The sequence below is a fragment of the Rhinolophus sinicus genome, chromosome 14, assembly GCF_057876585.1.
Source record: "Rhinolophus sinicus isolate RSI-liver-muscle chromosome 14, RSI-T2T, whole genome shotgun sequence".
In the NCBI taxonomy this organism is placed as follows: domain Eukaryota; kingdom Metazoa; phylum Chordata; class Mammalia; order Chiroptera; family Rhinolophidae; genus Rhinolophus; species Rhinolophus sinicus.
In genome coordinates this window covers 54985364-55006043 of record NC_142514.1, presented here as the reverse complement: position 1 = coordinate 55006043, position 20680 = coordinate 54985364, and the positions used below count along the sequence as shown (strand labels likewise).

Sequence of the window (20680 nt, the reverse complement as noted above, 5' to 3'; positions counted from 1 at the left end):
AAATGTTTTAATGTATTAAACTATATTGCACAATTTTAGTATGATTAATTAACGTAATTCCTACAACTAAACCAATTACTTTATAGAAAAACAGTGATTTCATCTTTTTATTTCATTTGTAGATATAAAAAATGCTTCATCATCCTCATCCAGAAGTCACCCATATTCTAGCTGTAGTGACGATGAATCTGCACTGGGGGACAGAGAAACACTTGCTGAAAGCAGTCCCAGTGAAAGTGCCAGAAGTTCATCTTCTCAGGATTTGAGTGAAAGTGATGAGCCAGGAAAACCCCACCTTCCAACTAAGGATTGCCTAAAAATTGAAATTGAAGACCAAGAAATAATAAAAGCAGATGTGGAGACCAAGCCTCTGCCCATAGAGGAAAGCTTGGAGAATGTTCTTCAAGAAGAAACAGAAAAAGGAACCCAAGTGATTGTAAAGGACTCATCTGAGAAGTTCAGGGAACAGATTTCCAAGGAAGAAAAGGAAAATTCTAAGAGTAAGCTTTGGGAAGAAAGCACTGCTAAGGTGAAAGACAAAAAGGCAGGTCCCCGTAGGGTGGAGAAAGGTGGTAAGTATGACCATTGAGTTGTCCTGCCATTGTCTCCATGCATGGAAGCTGATTTGGTCATTGCACTCTGCCAAAGCTTGGGAAACACTATTGTGATAATGCCAGAGGGATTCAATTTTCTTCCTGTTTCTCTCTTTGTCACATAATCATACATGTATTTTCAGCTTGCTGTTTTTCTTCTATTGCATTTTAAAAATTACTTGATAATTCTTATACAACCTGTTTCCTATATTCTGTAAATTCCCTTCTATGGTAATCCTATCTCAAGAATCAAATAAAACACAATACATGTCTTGAAGGCAAGGGTATGTTGTGGCTTTTTAGAGGTTACTTAATACCAGCGATGCTATTTGTTCTTATGTATATATGCACTTACATATGTATATAGCTAACATTGATAGGTGACTACTATGTGCTACTTCTAAACACATACATTAACTCATCTAGTCCTCACAATAGCTCAATATCCCTATGAGTTGGTTCTATTATCATTATCCTCGTTTTACAGATGACAAAATTGTGGCTTGGAGAGGTTAAGTAAATTGGTAAGGATTTTACAGCTAATAAGCAGTCTTAGGATTTGAATTCAGGCTGAGTGGTTCCAGTTTCTAAAAGTGTCCTATTTTATCTGTGCAATATGAATCTAGATTTAGATTAAAAATATGAAAATTTAAGACACAACTCTAAACTTTACTTTGAGTTTTCTGAAGCTGAGAAACTCCCTGGTCCAGGGGGTTCATGGGTGTGTAGGACAGTCCTATGTGACATGGGAAGAGGGAGGAGAGTCCCAGGATAATCTGGTCCCAGTACTTTAGTGACATGAAAGATTTGATCATTTCCCCTACTTTAGGAGGACAGTTAAAGGACCAAGTTGTGTCCTGTGAACAGTCGGATTGTGCCTGCCAGATATTTGGCTCTCATACAGCACCCTGTGCCCCGTAACTCGTATCTCCATCCTTTTCCTGCTGTCTCTCATCTGTCTCCCCTGCCAACATAGTGGGCATTCGTTTTCCTTAATTCCAAGATAAAAATTTGTTTTCACATTTAACTATTACTAAAATCCATCTGTGTTTTAAAAGTTATGAATACTTTTTGTGTCCATAATATTTCTTTTAGATCCTTAAAAGCTGTTATTAAACCACTGGGCCTACATCTAGGAATTGAGGATAATGAATAATTATCTTTCAATTCAACCATTATTATTAACTTTCTGCTATGCACAGGGCAGTACGGTCAATAAGACATGTGTAAGAGAGGGTTCCTCCCATAAAATATTAGAAGGAAGGATTGGCACACCAATAGCTGAACAAAGGTTAGTTAGTCATGTGCAACTGGAAAAGGTACAGATGCTATGGCGTTTCAAAGAAAGAGAAGTTCCTTTTAGTTAAGGACACCTTGAAAGTTTTCTCGAAGGATTTGTTTGAGGAAGGCTTTAAAAGGTAGATAAGATTTTAAAGGTGGAATGGAGGAGGATAAAAGCATTCCAGATAGTGTGATGTAGCAAGGGCTATAAGCTTTGAATAAGTTGAAAAATAACTTTAGTACTAACAGCTTGACAAACTTTAGCACACAAGCCAAATCTGGCCTACCACCTTTTCTTTTTGTATTGCCTATGAGCTAAGGAGATATATATATATATATATATCTCCTTAGCTCATAGGCATATAAACATATATATATATATATATATATATATATATATATATATATATATATAAACATATATATATATATATATATAAACATATATATATATATATATATATGGGGTTTTTTTAAATGGTTGGGAAAAAAATCAAAAGAAGAATAATATGTGGTATATATGAAAATTTCATTAAATTCAAATTTCTGTGTTAGAAAATAAAGTTTTATTGGAAAAGAGCCACGTTCATTCATTTACATATTAAGAGTTACATATAAAATCATCTTTTATGCATTATTTACACATTATGGCAGAGTTAAATAGTTGGAACAGAGACCCTATGGACCCTAAGAATTCATTCTCTGGCCCTTTACAGAAAAAAGTTTGCCAAACCCTGCCCTAAGATTATCATGCAAAGATCCCCAACATTTTCAGAAGGATTTTGATATATATGAGTTAAGATTCTTGTTAAAATATATTTAGCACCCTTTTATAAAATTATTCAAAATCTTTGATCTTAGATTTCATTGTTCATTTCTTGTACATATAGTGTATAATCTAGAAAATTTGTACAATTTGGCAAGCTGCTGTTTAAAAAAGGTAGAGATGTTAAAGTTCAGTAGTAACATTGATATTATTATTTCTTTTATTTCCACTTCCGTAAACTAGATTGTTTACCTGGATTTATTTAAGTAGACATCTTCTCTGTAAAGTAACATGCACATATGTAGACTGTAATTTGGTGGTGGATAGAGTAGCAGAAACACTGGACTAGCATTCTGTCACTTGGAAGAGAGTTTGTTTATTTTTTTCCCTGAATTTGTGAATTGAAAAGTAAGTACATTAATTTTTTTTCTCAAATATTATGTGTTTTTCACTTGATAACATTTGTAATTTTAAAACATTTTATTAAGATCGGGTTAAGACTAGATGGTAAGGTTTATGATTTTTTATCTTAAGCTCTGATATATGTACTAAGTCTCTTTATCAGTGTTTATTTTTCATCAATAGCTTATGAAATAACATCTAGAAAGTGGAGAAAAGTAGTTTTAGGAAAATACCCATAAATTTATCACACATGAAAAATCACTTTCAACATTTGGTCAGGTGTTTTATGCCCAAACTTAGGTTTTACAAAGTTATGTTACCATATTTTTATAAAATGTATTCTGGTTTTTATTCTTAACTTTATACCACAAGCATTTTAATCTTATTATGTAATCTTTATGAATATGTTTTATGTTTGTTTATTATTACATTCTGTGTGTTTTTCTCATAATTTAACCATTTCCCTATTGTTGGATATTTATTCCTATTTTCACTATTATTGGTAATACTCTACTATCTTACTACTTCAGGTAACTTCAAATTTATAATTATTTTCTTAGTCTAAGTTGCAAGAATTGTGATTTCTGGACCTAAGTTTATAGAGATATTGAGATGTTTGCTAAGATTCTTTTTCTTACAAAAGATTGGTTGAAAAGTTTAATACAAAACAGATGAGAATAATATGAAAGCTAGTCTTCCTTGCCTAGCCCCTATGCTTTCCCAGGAGACAGAGAGATAATGGTAGATTACAATTTGTTGTGCATGATTCCAGAAAATTTTCTTTATATATATATATATATGTATTAATATATTACATAGTCTCATAGTATTTTTATATACAGTTGAAAACATGATACGTTTTGTTTTATAGCTTGCATTTTTCACATAACACTATATCTTGAACATTATTTCATATCAGTGCACATAATTTGTTTTTGTTCTTATTTACTGTACATGGTATTCCACTGTATTGCCTTAGTATTTTATAACTTTTCAAATTTTCTTTAAAATGTTTTGCTTTCTGTGTAGGAACTGACAGATTTGTTCTATGGCCTACTTTCCATGAAAGAACAAAATTTCTGAGTTACAAAGGCCCAGAGGCAGAGATTATAAAGTACAGTGGAAAACAAAACATTACTAGGTAAGACAAAACAGACCATGTAAAATATTCAGATGATGTAGAAGAATTAATGCTATCAAAATCTAAGAATGAGTAGATTACATAACAGTTGGGGGCTGATGTTTTTAAAATACTTGAGGAAATGAAGCAATACATTTGTAAATATTTGAATTAACAGAAAAAGAAGTCATAAATATTCTCAAAGACCTTTATGTAAATAAACATTTCTAAGAAAATTTCAGGTGAAATCAAACAGGTCTTGATTGTATTGTTTGTTATATGAGGCCAGACAATTAAGTTCGTGAACTCATCCTAGAAAAAGTGCTTCATACCTCATTGCTGAATATCACCACGGTCACCTTCAAACTACTCCCCTTGGGAAGCTATGCACCATGCCAGTGCCTAATCCATCCTTCAAAGCAATTTTGGAACTCTTTCTGGAAAGGCCATCAGAGCTCTCGTCGTATTACCCTTGATGTCCAGAATGTCATCAAAATGCCTTCCTTTCAATATTTCCTTTATCTTCAGTTAAAGAAAGAAGTCATTGGGGGCCAGGTCGGGTGAGTAGGGAGGGTGTTCCAATACAGTTATTTGTTTACTGGCTAAAAACTCCCTCACAGACAGTGCCGTGTGAGCTGGTGCATTGTCGTGATGCAAGGGCCATGAATTGTTGATGAAAAGTTCAGGTCATCTAATTTTTGCATGTAGCCTTTTCAGCACTTTCAAATAGTAAACTTGGTTAAGTGTTTGTCCAGTTGGTACAAATTCATAATGAATAATCCCTCTGTTTCAAAAAAGGCTAGCAACATTGTGGCAACAAGTTTGCAAACTTAATAGTCAGACCTTGTATTGATATGATGTCGAGCAAAGAGATTATGGCTAGTTCTTCTTTCTTAATTGAGTCTCCAGTTAAATGGCTCAGGGAGAGAAGGATGGAACCAAAGTTATATGCTTGAAATGAAGGTCATTTAAGTGATTACATTGCAAAACACAGCTTATATAAATTAGACCAGAAGCTTGGTGAAGATAGAAATGTGTATATTTTACTTAGATCCTTGATTAAACCCTTAGGTTGAAATAAAATAAGGGCTGAGATAATACATAAAATATTATTTCTTATACTTGTATGGTGTTGAATTAATCATTTTTTCAATGAGACAGAATAAATCTTTGATTATGTTAAGACTAGGTCTACAAGTATAAGCAAAAAAATAGTACATACAGTTAATGATGTTTTGTAGTATCTAAATTAGTATAACTTAATCTGAATTGTTTTCATTTAAGAACAGTGGATAAATAGTAAATTGTTTTCATAGCAGTGGATAAATTAGTAAAATACTATATTCAATGACTTTGTATCTTTCAGGTTGATAACGTAAAGTGGTATTTTCCTTCTAACTATTTTATAATATGTCTCACTTAATTAGGCTTTGTCTAGTCCACCAACAAATCAGGTGAACTGATATAAAAGATGAGTTGAATTCAGTGAAGTGGATAATGAAAAAAATTATAATTGCTAGTTACAATGAGGTAGAGTCCTTGGGAGTTAATTTATTATTATAGCACATAGTGTTATTTTAATGTGTTTATTTTTCTGTTATTTTTAGTTTAAGCTGTTTCAATGCTTTGTGATACAATCTTTGCTATATGTTGTATTGGTGGAACAATTCAGGTGCATTAATATGTGAAATTAATATAATTTATACATTATGAACACAAATAAAGTATTAAGAATAAGAGTATTGTGATGTAAAATGTAATGTAATATGTATATAGAAGTAGGCACTTTTGCTTTTATATGTGAAATAGAAGTCATGTGCTTGGCCAGGTAATATAAACCTAAATGTTATCAGTCAAATGCAATTTTATCATCATGCAAGCAGGATAGAATGGTCCTGATGAAAGAAGAAGAAAACCTGTGTTATGATTTGCAGTCTAAATATAATTTCTGAATGAATTGTGAAAGCATGTAGTTGTTCATTCCGATAGATTTCTTCTGTCAATAAATATTTGTTGGGCATCTGCTTTACGCCCTCCTCCTCTTGGTGTGAACATAAAGAAGTCCCTGACTGTACTGAAGGTTGTATTCTAGGGGGCGATATGCATTAAAAGTGAAAGTAAACATGTAATGAGGTATCTGCACTAAGTGCTAGAGGCAAAATGAATCAGGGTAAGGGGACAAAGTGAGGGTTTGAGGAAGCGGTGGTGGTAGTTTAGGGATGGCCTCTCTGGTCAGGGGACATTGGAGCAGAGACTTGAATCAAGTGCAGGAGGGAACCAGTCTGTCATCTGAAGAAAGAGTACAGGAAGTAGAGAGAACAACAACTGCAAAGACTAAATTTGGGGCATAGTTGCTGAGTGAAGGATGAGGAAAGGAGGCCAGTGTGTGAAGAGCAGAATGGACAAGCCAGAGAGTGGTCCAAGACAAGGCCAGAGGGAGACGCTTGTGTGTAGTGGGGAGGATTTTATTCTGACATAGGAAGCCACCGGATAAATTTGAGCATAGAAATGACATGATTGGAACGTTTTGAAAGATTATTCTAGCTTCTGTGTGGAGGATAGACTTTAGCTCTCTGCAACTGTTGTCTTTGAACAGCTGTGGTCTTGAGTTTATAATTAATCCTGTGTGTTTGTGGGCCATGTTTCAATGCCAAAGGTAACACAGGAACATCTTTACTGGGCAGGTGGATGATGTTAGTCATGAATTTTGTCATAGTGAGTTGTTGGGAGGATAATTGATTGGCTACACGAAGAATGATCAAAGCACAGGGATAGTTTTCAAGGTGACTACGAACTTGGAATAAACTGGGATATATTTTTACTCTGTTTTTATGGCCTTCTTACATTCTTAAAATTCAGGTGAAAAGTTCTTGGCAAAACTTTCTTCTGATATTGAAGTGCTAAGGAATCTTAGCATGCTTTAAGATGGAATCTGTTTTGTTTCAGAACAAGTGGAGGAGAGGAATGAATTTAGAAAGCTTGCCTAACTAATATTGAAAACTATATCCTTGCCACCACTTGTCAATGATTAAATTATCAAATATAGAAGGAATTGGTGGAAATTGTGACACTATTGGCAGTGATACAGGGACATAAGGCCTTTTATCATTATAGGTGAAATCGTTAATTAACTCCTTTTCTGAAGAACACATAGCAAAAGCTTCTAAACGTATCATGCTCTTTGACTCAGCAATTCCAATTCCAGGAGTTTATCCTAAGGGGATAGTTCAAAATAAGTACAACAATGGTTGTAAGTGGTATTTAAAATAGCTTCCTAATCACAAACAAATGGAAATAACAATATCCAACACTAGGCAATTGGTTAACCAAATTTAGTAAAACCTTATTAGAACATTCTTTGCAGTAATTGGAGAATCTTTTTTATTTAATGATATGTAGAAATATTCACAATATATTGCTAAATGAATAAAATGGGATACAAAATGCTACCTATAGTAAGAGTAGAGTAAAAAAAAATACTTAGAAATCCACCAAATGCTAACTAGTAGTTTTCTGAGTGGTGAAGTTAGGATAATTTTTGTTTTCTTTGTACTTTTTTATCTTTTCAAGCTTTAGGTAATGAATATGTACCGTTTTCATATTTAGGGAAAGTACAGTGTACATTATTTTAAAATGTGTGTTTTCATGATAAAAATACTAACATTGTAATACAAAAATATTTTGGTACTTTAAAAACATCTGAAAATATTCTATATCATTTGAGTGGAAAAAGTGCTTTTCTGAGAATTTCTCTGTATGAGTCCCTTCTATTTTGCTACAAAAGCTGTGGGAACTGACAATTACCTTTGCTTTTAATGGTCATCTTTATGGAAAGGTAAAGGAGAGGAACCTTGAGGGATGAAGGGCTGTATAGACGGAATAAAGTGATGTGTCACATTGCCGGCTTGGGGGTCTCAGCATGCACAACCCTCCTTTACTATAGGTGGGAGACAGTTAAGGTTAGACACTGGCCAAGTTCTTGCTTTTAAGTGTCAGTTTCAGAAGGACATCTGAGAAGAAATGACCAAGTGAGGCCTTTTCTGGTCTCATACCTAATAAGTCCTTGATGCTCAGGCCAGGGTCTCATTTTTGCTGAATCTGAAGCAGGCAACACCTGACTGTACAGGCTTTCATCTACTTCCAAAGCATTACCCTCCAGGGGCAGCCAGCAGACGTGGGCAAGTGATGATTACGGGCCTGACACAGAGGGACTGCATGCTTCACTGTCAATTCTGAGTGAGTTGTAATTTTCAGATTATGCTAGCACTGTTTGGCTTCTTAGAATATTCTTTTGGTTCCAGAGCTGCTAATTGTTTATTTTAATTATTGTTTATTATTATTGTAAACCATATTTCTTTAAAAAACTTTATTGAGGTATAAATGACATATTAATTTCAGGTGTATGATGTAATGATTCCATATTTATAATAAGCCATATTTCTTTATAGCCTATGGACTACTTGGAAAAAATCCTAGATGTCTTGTTGGCTCTAATAAAACAAAGCTTCAAGTAATTGCGACGAAATCTGACTTCCACCCATCCTCCAGTCCTACCATCCTTGGGATTTGTATCACCTCGTCAGCCAACCAGATTTAATACACGAAGACCTCAAACACTGCTTATTTAAACTCTCTAGTTATATAGTGTTAACCTTATTATAGTGAGTAAGATGATATTTAACTTATATGGTACAAAAGAAAGGTTGACTTGATAACAAACCCAACTGTTACCCAATTTTCATAAGTTGATATCATCTCTAAATTATAGTAAAAAAATCCTTTTTTATGTGGCGTATTGTATGAATGAGGAAAATTGATGTTCAAAACATTTTTAAAGAGAATGCATTTAAACTATATGATGCACTCTTCTCATTTCCACTTTTGTTCTCTTAAGATTAATATAGTTAAGTCATTCCATTTATTCCCCAAAAGCCACATAAGGCAGATATTTCAGTATGTGTTTCCAAACACAGAGGGATCAATAAGTAACTAACTACTTCTTAGCAATTCATCTTAAACTGAGCAAGAGACCACATTCTAGTTCTGTTTTTCTCGAAGTAGCTCAACTCAACACAAATATCTGAGACGAAAGAAAGCAAGAGAGTAAGAAAGAAGGGAGGAAGTGAGAGAGGGAATGAAGGAAGAAAGAGAGGGACGGGAAGGAGGAAGACAAGGAGGGGGAGAGAAAGAGGGAGATAGATATAAAGGGAGGAAGGGAGAGAGGAAGGAAAAGGTATTTTGGAGGTATCCTGTGCTTATCTAGGAGGGCATATCTATATTTGGTGTTATTTGAGTGAGCTTTTGTTAACCAGAAGGTAGCATAATGGTAGATGTCAGGGAATTAGGGACATGGGTTATCAGATGACAGGCATGGGATGTCGTCAGAGACATGTCAGAAACTAAAGACAAACTTACTTGATATTGCAGTGTTGCCTAGAATCATACCAGATTGGGTGATGATACTTAAAACAGCCATGCTCATCATCATTATAATAGCTATTATTTATTAAGTGCTTAGACACTTGCTAATAAGTGAAAAATAAGCATGTTCTATGTGTATTACTTCATTTAATCCTCCCAATAATGATTGATACCTCTTTTTGACTAAGGCTTAGGCTTAGGCCAAAGAACCTGCACCAGGTGAGATAGTTAGTATGGAGTATGGAACTTAAACTTTGGTCTGTGTTTTCCCGAAGTTATATGCTAGCAACCAGCTGCTGATCACATGAATTTCTACAACAGCTTTTAGTGTCAGATTTATAGGAATCATGCAGTTGCTTTTTTGCTCTTTCTATATAGAATGAGTTTCAGGGTCAAATCACTAAAATCTACTAATGGATGAAATGCTCATAGTACACTTAGCTCTGGTAGTTTTAGCAATTTAAAAGAGCAGTGGTGATTGGTGTTATAAAAGCTGTAACACACGTTTCTAGAAAGGAAAAGGCAACCAAACTCTTTTTTCAACCATTTCATTGCATGTGCATTTGGCAACTCTGTCACTGCTTCTGGCTGTTGTCATTTTTTTCAATGCAAGTACTTCTTTGCATGGATTTCTTTACATCATGGTCTTCTATTGTGTTTTCTTTATGAAATCATAGCTTAGAAGCTATTTAATCTTAATAGTTTTTAAAAACAAGGTCATATTTTAACATGAATGCTTTTAAATTAACTCCATTTACTGAAATGATATGAAATAGCTCAGCAATGTTCCCATGACCTGTTTTTATACCTTTTGGTGTTTTATATGATCTCCAATCAGTTGGACAGATAAGAGCTGAAGCTGTGGAACCTGGCTGCCACTGCCCCTGTGACACTGAGTCTGGTGTTAGCAGCACAGATGAGGCGGAGAAGCACTCGAGGAAGCCAGAGATTGACACAGGTACAGGTAAGGGCACATCATTCCCCCGGAAAGACCTTCAGAAATCCTCTGCCAAAGATTGCCCCACTTCCATATTTCATCTTCCTAGCCCTGTTTCCTCCTTCTTCCACTTTTGTTTTCTTTTCAACTAATGAATATGATGGCAGGAGGTGGTTGAGAGGCCTGAAGGGGAGCTTTAAAGCTAATATTAGATATGAATATTATTATTCTTTTTTGAATACATTGGTGCCTAGAATGAAAAAAAATGACTTTAGATTATAAAAGAAATATTGGTAGGGATTTTCAGATCTTATTTCATAGCTTGCCTCCCAGCTAGACCAGGTAGGAGGACTGAAGACGTGGAGAGCCAAGGCCATTTCACAATGATTTATTTGAACTTCCTATTTTTTAAAATTAGAGAAGAATTTATTGCTGTCAGGATATGACCTGGCTGTTGGTGATGAGCTTTCCAGCTGCAAAAGTGCCCATTAGAGTAACCCAACAGACCATGATTCATCCAATGTCCTTGAAATCAGGTGTCCCCATATTTAGTGGGTGCCTTGTAAAAATGTCTTGATTTGATTATATGTATGTGTGTGGGATGGTGGAGGAGACTATTTATTTTATTCCTCATATGGTCACATCACCCCCATTTCCAATTTTTAATGATAGTCATCAAGCACTGTGAGGTATTTGAGGTTTTACCCTATTTTCAAGCAAACAAATTAGCCAGCCACTGTTTCATAGAGGCTAGTAGAAGACATAAGACTACTGGCTCAGAGATAAAGAACTTTGTTACTCACAAAAAAAATTGCAGTAACCAGAATATTTGCACTTATTCTGGTTCCTGAGCTCCAGTTTCCTCTAGGCAATGTACAGAGGGCCAGGTGACATTTGAACACACAATGGGCTGAGTTGTAGGAGGAGGGCCCTGAGCTTAGAGAACCCAAATCTTTTATAGTGGACATTCAACCAGAGGAGTTTTAGTGTACCTCCCCAAACATTCTCCAATGCAGGCACAGTAGTTGTTAGACCAAATCCAATTCAAGCAACAACATATAATATATAGTAAGCAGTGGGAAGGGGGTGTGAAAGGAAGATTTGTTGGGGCTTTCTGTGTGCTAGGCACTGTGCAAAGCATTTTACGGTTTACTGTCACAAGGATTCTGAGTCAGGCATTGCTATTCCTATTTTATGGGTAAGAGAATGAAGCCACTCAGTGTTATTTCCCAAGTTCATACAATTAGTAAGTGGTAGAGCTGACATTCTCACACAGATCTGTCTGACTCCCAAGTATACACTCATTCCACTAAGTCAAATTACCCCTATTTGTGAATATTATTTGCTTTCTTATATTTATCCCCCCCCAATCCTGTGAGGTTACCATAAAAGCACATGTAATATTTTTGTACAGATATTTCTTAGAAGGACTTCAGTTACTCTTTCTAACCTTTGCTTCAGGAATATCATGTCTGACTCCCCGATATTGTGTGTCCATAAAATAGCTCATCTGGCTGCCATTAGCACTTTCTCTCCTAGAATTTAAGCATAGTATATTATTACATGGTGGCTAGGCAGTTTTATTCCTTTATTTTCCTGAATGTTCTTTAAATAATCCATAATTTTAGAGGCCAGTTTAGCAAAAGAGCGGACTTTATTTAAATGTTTTTCATAACTGACTTTTTAATATACTTTCATGCAGGAATTTGAATAGCAATGGATATACTATGAAAGAGACTCAACAGACATTGCTGTTTCTCATTATTTTAATTTAATTTTGTTTTAAATCCAGTAATAATCTGTAATGAAATAAAATGAACCATATTCTTTCAGGGGTATTGGCTACATGTTCTCTGAGAGAACATTTGGTTCTACATCTCCCCCTTGGAGTTTCCTGGTACAATTTAATATAACTAATATGATATGCGGAGGATCACCTATTCAAGTCAACACCAGACCTGACATTTCTATGTTATTCTTTCAAAAGAAGAAATCAAACCTTACCTTCCAAATACATTTTTAAGGAAAATGTAATGTCAGCTATTATTGCCTTACTTCAGTATGGTTTCTTCTAATAGCTGGCAAGAAACAAAGGGACTGCAACAAAGGGCAGTCATGTTTTATGTTAGGAGAGGAAATGGAATGATAAGACAGTCCTAGATGGGGTAATAGGGAAGAAGTGAGTGTCAGGGCTTTGGTTTTCTGGTCGGTTGTTGGTGATGGAACAGGAAGTGAAATGGCTAGTCAAAAAGGCAAGCAAGTACAAAAAAACGGAGGAAGACACATTTGCCTACTTCATATGTTTACATAATTTGGAGGTTGATACCTTGGTATGATAATTTATTTTATAACATCTAGTCCAGGGTCTTCTGTAAATGAAAAAGATTAGATTTATAGAAATGATTAAGATGACGATTTTAGAAGCTTCTATCTTCCTAAGTAATTTTCTGCAGTGGAAAAATATAAATGATTTGAGTATTTGGCATGACATGCCTTTATTTGTTTTGCATAGATCATTTCAACCGAACTACATGAATTTTGAACTTAAATCCATTGAAGGATGATAGCTAGTATGCCCAGATTTGCCAGGGAATTGTGGATGAGAACTTATGAAATGCTTCAGGAAGGTTATGTATGTTGAAAATTGTCCCAGACTACAAAGTCTGGTCTGGCTTTGTGATCCTTTTACCAAAGGCAAATCAGTTTCTGAATGTAGATGGGAGGCATTCTGACCTATAATACAAATTGGTGTCTTTAATAAAAAGTCTTACCTTGAGCTACAAAGTTATTTGATGACTAAATCTAGATGTAGTCACTTTAAAATGTGGTAGTAATATATGGGATAATGATGAGCTCGCACTATATTATGATTGTGTTGTTAAATGCCCACCTGAATACCGCAAACAGGCTGAGAACAGGCATGTTATGGTGCTTTAGGGAACAATGATTTCTAAGAAGATGAAATAAATAATCACTATTTTTCTTATTACACAATTTTTCTGCAAGTCCTAATATTTCAAATAAAAATAGGAGTGGTTTGTGTATGTGTGTGTGTGTGTGTGTGTGTGTGTGTGCAGTATGAGAGAAAAGATTTATTTGATTATCCTAAGACATGAAGTTTTTGTTTGTTTTCAACATTTGTGATGTTCAGTTTTCCCTTAATATCAATGTGTCTGTTAAATTTGATAGCATTTCTTTTCATTGTGAAAAGCCATCCTGGTGCACGTTCTAGTCAATGGTATCATAGAATGGAGGAAATGTTTTATATATACTATCAATAACCACTTGATATTATACATAAACATTTTATATTATATATGAATATATATCATATCTCCTCCCTGTGCACTTTGATTAAACTAACCTTGTTTTCTAACCTTATTTTACAGTACCAAATAGGAATTTAATGATGGAAGAAAGGGAAATCCTCAACTCAAACAAGGAACCCAAGCCAGTTGCATCAGAAATGTATATACTGGAGAAGGAAGAAGAAATGGCAGAAGATGAAATCCCCCAACACAGGGGTGTTGACACAACAGAAGAAAAAGGGGATGTAACACTGTGGGGAAAAGTAGGGGTTAATGAGCTTCCCTTTGGGGAGGGGAAGCCAACAGCAGGGCAGCCAGTGTTAGTAGAACAATTTACAGAGGGAAGAGAGATCCCTCAGCACATAGCGAGTGGGGCAGAGGCAGAGGATAAAGAAGGGTTAAACTCCATGGGAAAAGAAGCAGCAAGAGCCTCTGAATGTCTTAAGGAAGATGAGGCTCTTGAAGAGCAAGGCCTGATGCAGACAGTGCTGGAGACAGAGAAGGCAGCTTCTGAAGAGGAACAAGTTTCGGAGAAAGCAATCCTTGCAAACAAGGCCCCAGCTCAGAACTCAGAGTGTGTTCAGGAGGTAGCAGCTCTGAGCAAGGCCATGATGCCAAAGGGAGAGGCAGAGGGAAGGGAAGTGGTGAATGAGGCAGAGTCTGAAAAGCCAGATGTGGAGGAGAGTGAAGAGGAAGTACTTACAGATCCAGAGGACATGGGACCTGAGGAAGACTCTGCATCCTGGGGAAAGGGTGGTTCAGAAGAGGCAATACATGGGGGAGAGGAACCAGCTCATGAGAGGAAAGCAGTTATGGGAACAGAAACACCGTTAAGCTCCTTAACTTCTGAGAAGGCTGTGGCAATCCAGGTGGGAGTTTCGAAGGACAGCCTGGAAGAACTTTGCCAGGAAGATGTGGAAAGGAAGGAGGTTGCAACTGAGGTAGAATCTAATAAGGAAAATGATAGGAAAGAAATATTACCTGAGGAATTCTATGCAGCAAAAGAGAGGATGAAAGCTGAGAGGCCAGAAACACCTCTAGGGGAAACTGAATGTGAGAGAGAAGTGGTGACAAGGGCAAATGCACTTCAGGATGAAGACATTTTAAAAGAAGAGCAAAAGTTTAAAAGGGAAGAGAGGGAAACCGTGAAGGAAGTAAGACCTGAGGAAGGCCCCCAAACTGAAATGAAATGTGATATTGAGAAGGAAGCACCCACGGAGGCATCTGAATTGATTGAAGCCCTGTGGCCACAAGAAGAAGATATACTGAGAGAGAGAGAGGTGACTGTGTTTGAAACAGCACCTGGATTTGAAAAGTCACTGGAAAACATAATAGCTCTGAGGAAAGACGAAGGAGGGGAAAGACTGAGAGAAACTGGAGATACAGAGCATGAAGGCAGAGCAGAGATGCTTCACAGAGAGGACGAGAACGTGGCTCCCTCAGAGCCAGACGAGGGGCCAGACCCTGAGGGAGAGGGTGTGATAGGACCTCCTGAAAGTGACCCCGTGAGACAGGCTCAGGCAGCTGAGGCTACGATCACAGACACAGGCGAGGCCCAGGAGTGTGCAGCCCACGAACAAGATGGCCTTGCAGGACTGGAAAGGAGAGGTAAAGAAGGGTCTTCACAAGGGCAGCAAGGAGTAGGGGCCATGGCAATGACCCAAGAAGATGTTCCTAAGGGAGGTTCCATGATGGCAGAAAAGTTGAGTGAAGTGATGGATGAGGACCCAGAAGGGGAGACTGATAAAGAGTGCATCCTGGGGACAGTCGTGATGAAGAGCAGGGACACAGAGGGGGATGGGAGCTTGCAAGGAGTAGTTGTGACTGAGGAAGATCTGCACCAAGATGGAGGAACAGCAGAAATGGCTGAGGAGAAAAAAGAGGTGTTGGCAGATTTGAAGACAGCTGTGGAGAACACAGCTGCAAATACAGCCTCCAACTTCTCAGATGTTGCTGAAGAGGAAACTTGGCACACAATGGATGAGTTACTCGGAAAAGCAGCAGCTGCAGAGAGGGTGGCAGTAGAGGAAACTGCGCTGAGCAGGGAGGATGTGCCAGCAGTAGAGGGGGTGCCAGTGACTGGAGCATCAGAGACTGGGGTAGGGGACCGAGGGGAACCTTCAGACCTGGAAGGGAAGGCCCCACAGCTCGGGCAGGCTCCAAAGGGAGAGGAAGCTGGCACCACTCAGCAGGGGGCAGAGCCAATGGGAGAGGAGACAGGGCTGCGTAGCTCTGTTGGGGGACAGGAGTCGGGCCAGGCTGAAGAATTCAGACTAGGATTATCCCAAGAGCGAGAATCTGAGCCAAGTAGAGAGAGTCTACAGGATGAAGCAACACTCCCTGTAAAACCCGACTGCACTGGAACCCAAGAGAAACAAGAGCATACAGTGCAAAGAGAAAGTGAGAATGTAGGTCTTTCCACGAACCACATGAAGGCCTAAGAGACTTCATAGCAGACGGTGAGTTTAAGCCTGATCTGTTTGTGGGATAAAGCAGATAACCCCTTTGGGCCAGCTCATCCCTTTATGGGTCCTGGTATCCACATACACACATGGGCTTCAGTTCTCTGCTGCTTAGTGCCCAGCCATCAGGATTGAGCTTAGTGAAGTGGGGGTGGGGGCCAGAGCACACATGGGGACCCACATCTATTCCCTTTGCAGCTCTAAGTCACATCCGCTGTCTTTGCAAGCACAGCTCTTTGATGTAGTGAGATCCATATCTCTCTTAGAGGGCCCCAAAGATGAAATGCAGAGGAGAATGTACCACAGGGACATACCACACAAGGAAAGAAGCAAACGGTATTCCAGAATTCACTACCCTTTTAGTGTTTAAAGGAATGGCTATGATTATTTGCCTTTAAATGAGCTCTATGCCTTCATTTCTTCAGTTTTGTGAAGTGTCATATGTATGTATGCATACATACATATAGCCATAAATATACATAAAATACATATATGTACATATGTAAAATATTGAAGATGGTAACAAAAGACCAAAATTATTTTTAGCATTTCCTTGTAGTCTTGCTATTACCTTGATGCCCTCAGATCCTTAGTGCCTAGTTTCTACTATCCTGAGTGATTATATTCATTGTTTACTATCCTTTTTATTATTTTTCAGGTATTTTAAAAAATGTGTTCTGGAAGACTTAAAGAGTGGAGAAATATTCAGCCAAGCATCTCACCAGGACTTTAGGTTTTATCTTTTTTTAAGAAAATCACTGTGCTTGTCCGAGCTGGTTTCCAGTCTGTCAGTGCTGGTTAGTAGCACAGCGAGCACCTTGACAATAGCTGGCACATCTGCCAGACCCTACTTACGGCAGTGGTTCCTAATGGGACTGTGAGGCTGTCACGCATTCAACATAGCTAGCGTGCCTATATTCAAATCAAATTGATGGTTTTCAAATGTTCGACTTTCCCCAAAGATCACTTGAACGGCCCAGTTCCAATGTCTGGGGATTGTTTAAATTTCTTCTTATTTATAATCAAACATTAGACCCAGTTTCATACATGAGAGTTTTATTTAAAATCGGTGGCTTGGGGCTTTAATGACTTGGTGTGTGAAAATGAGCTCGAAAGTTCGTTCCGTGTACACTCAGTACTAAAGATTGCTCCTGACCTGTAAAATGATCCCATGGCATGTACATTCACTTAGAAATAGTCATTTTTTCTATTTAAGCCAGAAGAATAATTTAAAGTGGAAATCTTATTTCAAAGTGCCCTTGTTGTGTGTGTATGTTTCTGTAGTTTTGCTTTCTGAGGTAGACTGGTAAATGCCGGTGGCATTTCAGCCCTGGGTGCCTTATTTGTGGGCCACTTGAATTTTAATCATAGTAATAAATAATTTAGCTGAGTGAAATGAGTAACAATAATTATAGCAGGTAAACATTGCACATCAGCACAGAAACCAACATTCTAGACGCTTCGGTTGATGTCATTCAATGGAAAAGAAACTTGGATTAAATTAGTCTGCTGCTCAGCTTCCCAAGTTCTGTTATTTCAAACCTGTGAACTAGCCTTGGAGTGCATTGTAAATCACCAGTCACAATCGCTTTCTACATTACTCCCTGATATTACCAGAAATAGTTGTGTGTCAGTGTGCCTACTGGGGATTCTGATTTCCTCGAAGACATCTTTGTTCATATACCAGTACTCCAAAGGGCACATTGGTTTGGCTATCTTTTCTCCATGTGCAGAGGCAAAAGAAAATTGCCTAAAATTAGTGTTTCTCCATTTGGACTGCACATTTAGACTTTCATGGGACATTTTCAGGAATGCATGAGTGATCCAACCACTGGTCCTACCCCAAATATTCAGATTTAATTAGTTTTAGATGGGTGTAGGCATCAAGTTTATTATTATTATTATTATTTAGTTGATTCTACTATGTAGCCAAAATGGAGAACTGCTGCCCTAAATCATCCTATAATCCATGCTGGCTGCCCTACCATGGTTCTCAAAATGTGATCCTTTGATCAGGATATAGCATCACTTGAAACTGTCCCAAATACCAATTCTTGCCCTCATTTTATACTTATTAAATTGGAAAGCCTGTGGGTGGGGACTAGCAATTGTTGTTTTAGCAAGCCCTCTGGGTAATTCTGATGTACTCTGAAGTTTTCAAATTGCTGTCATGACTATTGATTATATTGCGGATTAGTCTCAGTTGGAAAATGGATTACAAAAGTATTGTGAACCTCTCTCTCTCTCTCTCTCTCTCTCTCTCTCTCTCTCTCTCTCTCTCTCTCTCTTTCTATCTCTAGGAAAGCGTACTTACTATGAAAGTGATGAATTCAACTTTAAACTCATTTTCATTATGACTATAATGGTGTGTATGAAGTCCCTCTCGAGGATGAGTGTCACTCACAGCACATCGTAGATCTCCTTTGTTTTATGAGTGGATTCCATTTATATTATATCCAATTTCATTTATTACTGAGCTGCATTACGGTGCAGTTTTACAGTATTTGTTCCTTGATCTCAACCTCAATGCTACAGAGCACTTTGAATACATTGAACCTTATGGGAAAGATTGTAAACTTGTTAATTCCATTGAAGAAGGAGTTTTGTACAATGTGTTAAATGGAAATTGCATTGGATTATTTTTATATTTAACACATTCCATGGAAACATTCTGTAACATGATTCTACAATCTGCATGTAGGTTTAACTTTGAAATTCAGTGTTGTGATATTTTGACTATAGGAATTCTTTCTCTGCAAATACTATGTTGATAAAATTATTTGTATGTTTAAGTGAACTGATTTTGCCTAGTTTAATTATTAAAAGCATAAATAAACCATATGTTTACATATAAGACATGTGAATGGTTCTTTATAAGACTATATTTTGAAAATCTTCTTTGTTCTTTCCTTACAAAATTTAAACTCCATAAAGCATAGCAGACAGAATGTTTCATTGGGCTGTATTTTTGAGTATGGTGTTTATATTGACTGTATTGATACATATCTTTCACATAGATGGGATAATACAGAGGAAAATTATTATCACCATTTTATAGATAAGTAAATAGAAGCTTAATAAAGTTAAATGAATTGTCTAAAATCATGGTCAATCTCAAGTCTTCGTACTCCAAACTCTATTTTCATCACATAGACTGCCTTCTAGGGAGAGGTATATAGATACTAAGATACTATGTAAACCTCTACATATTTTTGTATATTTGTAGAGGGAAGGAAACAACAAAGAAAATAAAGAGGAATGAGTTTGAGAGTGATTTTAGAGAACTCTAGGAAAGATGGGCTCTGGTGTAGTCACCACAGAGTCTGTAGCCCATCCCATGGGAAACTCTGGAGCTTGGATAGTAGAAAGAGGTGAGTGGGTCAGGTCTCTGAGTTCTCACAATAGACCAGTCACTGATTTTTGGCTGCCTCCCCAGGAGGAAGCATAACCTTTTAACTAGGTAGTGCCCTTCAGTCACAACCACTTCCTGTGGAGAGACTCAGATATGAGCCAGCGTGTATCTCACAGAGGGCAGCTGGGGAACGAAGGCACTGACTGTAAAGGAGGTATCTGGATGGCATCCCACTGCATCTAGCACAAGGAAAGAGGTGATATCAAATCGCGATGGCATTTTGATTTATTAGGACACATTAAGGAAAGATGTAACCATTTTATCTTAAAACATCCCATTTTATAACATGCTAGAAGTTACATTTGTAACTACTATTTAAACTTATATGAAAATTTGTAGATGTCAGTAAAAACTGTCTGAGGGGTACTGACAGTTTTTCAAAGCTCTCTCAGTGGTATATGAGTACAACTATTTGAAGAACACTGGTGTAATAGGTAAGTTGATTAGCTCAGGGCTGCATTTCTCAAGCTCCAAGGCATGGCAGCCATTACAAGTGAGTTGATCAAATTTTGATTAATGTGTAAAGTTTGTTTTGGCTGCACAGCATTAAAGCAATTATTTGTCAGAAGAGTAAATGAGGGGGTCACTTAACTTGGTGCTGCTACAAGGAAGAAGTCAGAGTGTTAGTAAAATACCTACCTGTTTCTGGGGAAGGAAGGGTGTTCCTTGAGTGTGTCTGAGGACACAGGGAGGGCAGTAAACAGTTGTATTCAAACAGAAACTTAGTGCTAAAGAGCAGGGGTCAGCAAAATCTTTCTGTAAAGAACCAGATGGTATATATTTCAAATTTTGTGGGACAAGAAGTTGCCACTTCTCCATCCTGCCATTTTAGGGTGAAAGTATCCATTGACAATACTTAAACAAATGAATGTGGCTGTGTTCCAATAAAACTTTATTTACAAAAAAAGGTAGAGGACCAGATTTGGCTTAAGGAGTATAGTTTGTCAACCTGTGCTAAAAAGCAATCAAGTAAATAGT

General features: G+C 37.1%; 1 protein-coding gene across 4 annotated transcripts in view; it reads left to right on the top strand.

The window, feature by feature from the left end:
* ERICH3 (glutamate rich 3) overlaps nucleotides 1–19405 on the top strand; it is a 112275-nt gene extending 92870 nt beyond the window's left edge. For 3 of the 4 annotated variants that reach the window (XM_074334952.2, XM_019743774.3, XM_019743775.3), the window contains 4 exons: nucleotides 123–572; nucleotides 10422–10547; nucleotides 13910–16287; nucleotides 16949–18589. In XM_074334952.2, coding sequence (XP_074191053.2) covers nucleotides 123–572; nucleotides 10422–10547; nucleotides 13910–16269 — 2936 coding nt within the window. In that variant the 3' untranslated portion in view covers nucleotides 16270–16287; nucleotides 16949–18589. The other variant, XM_088791204.1, reaches the window with a different exon arrangement.
* The last annotated feature ends 1275 nt before the right edge of the window (nucleotides 19406–20680 follow it).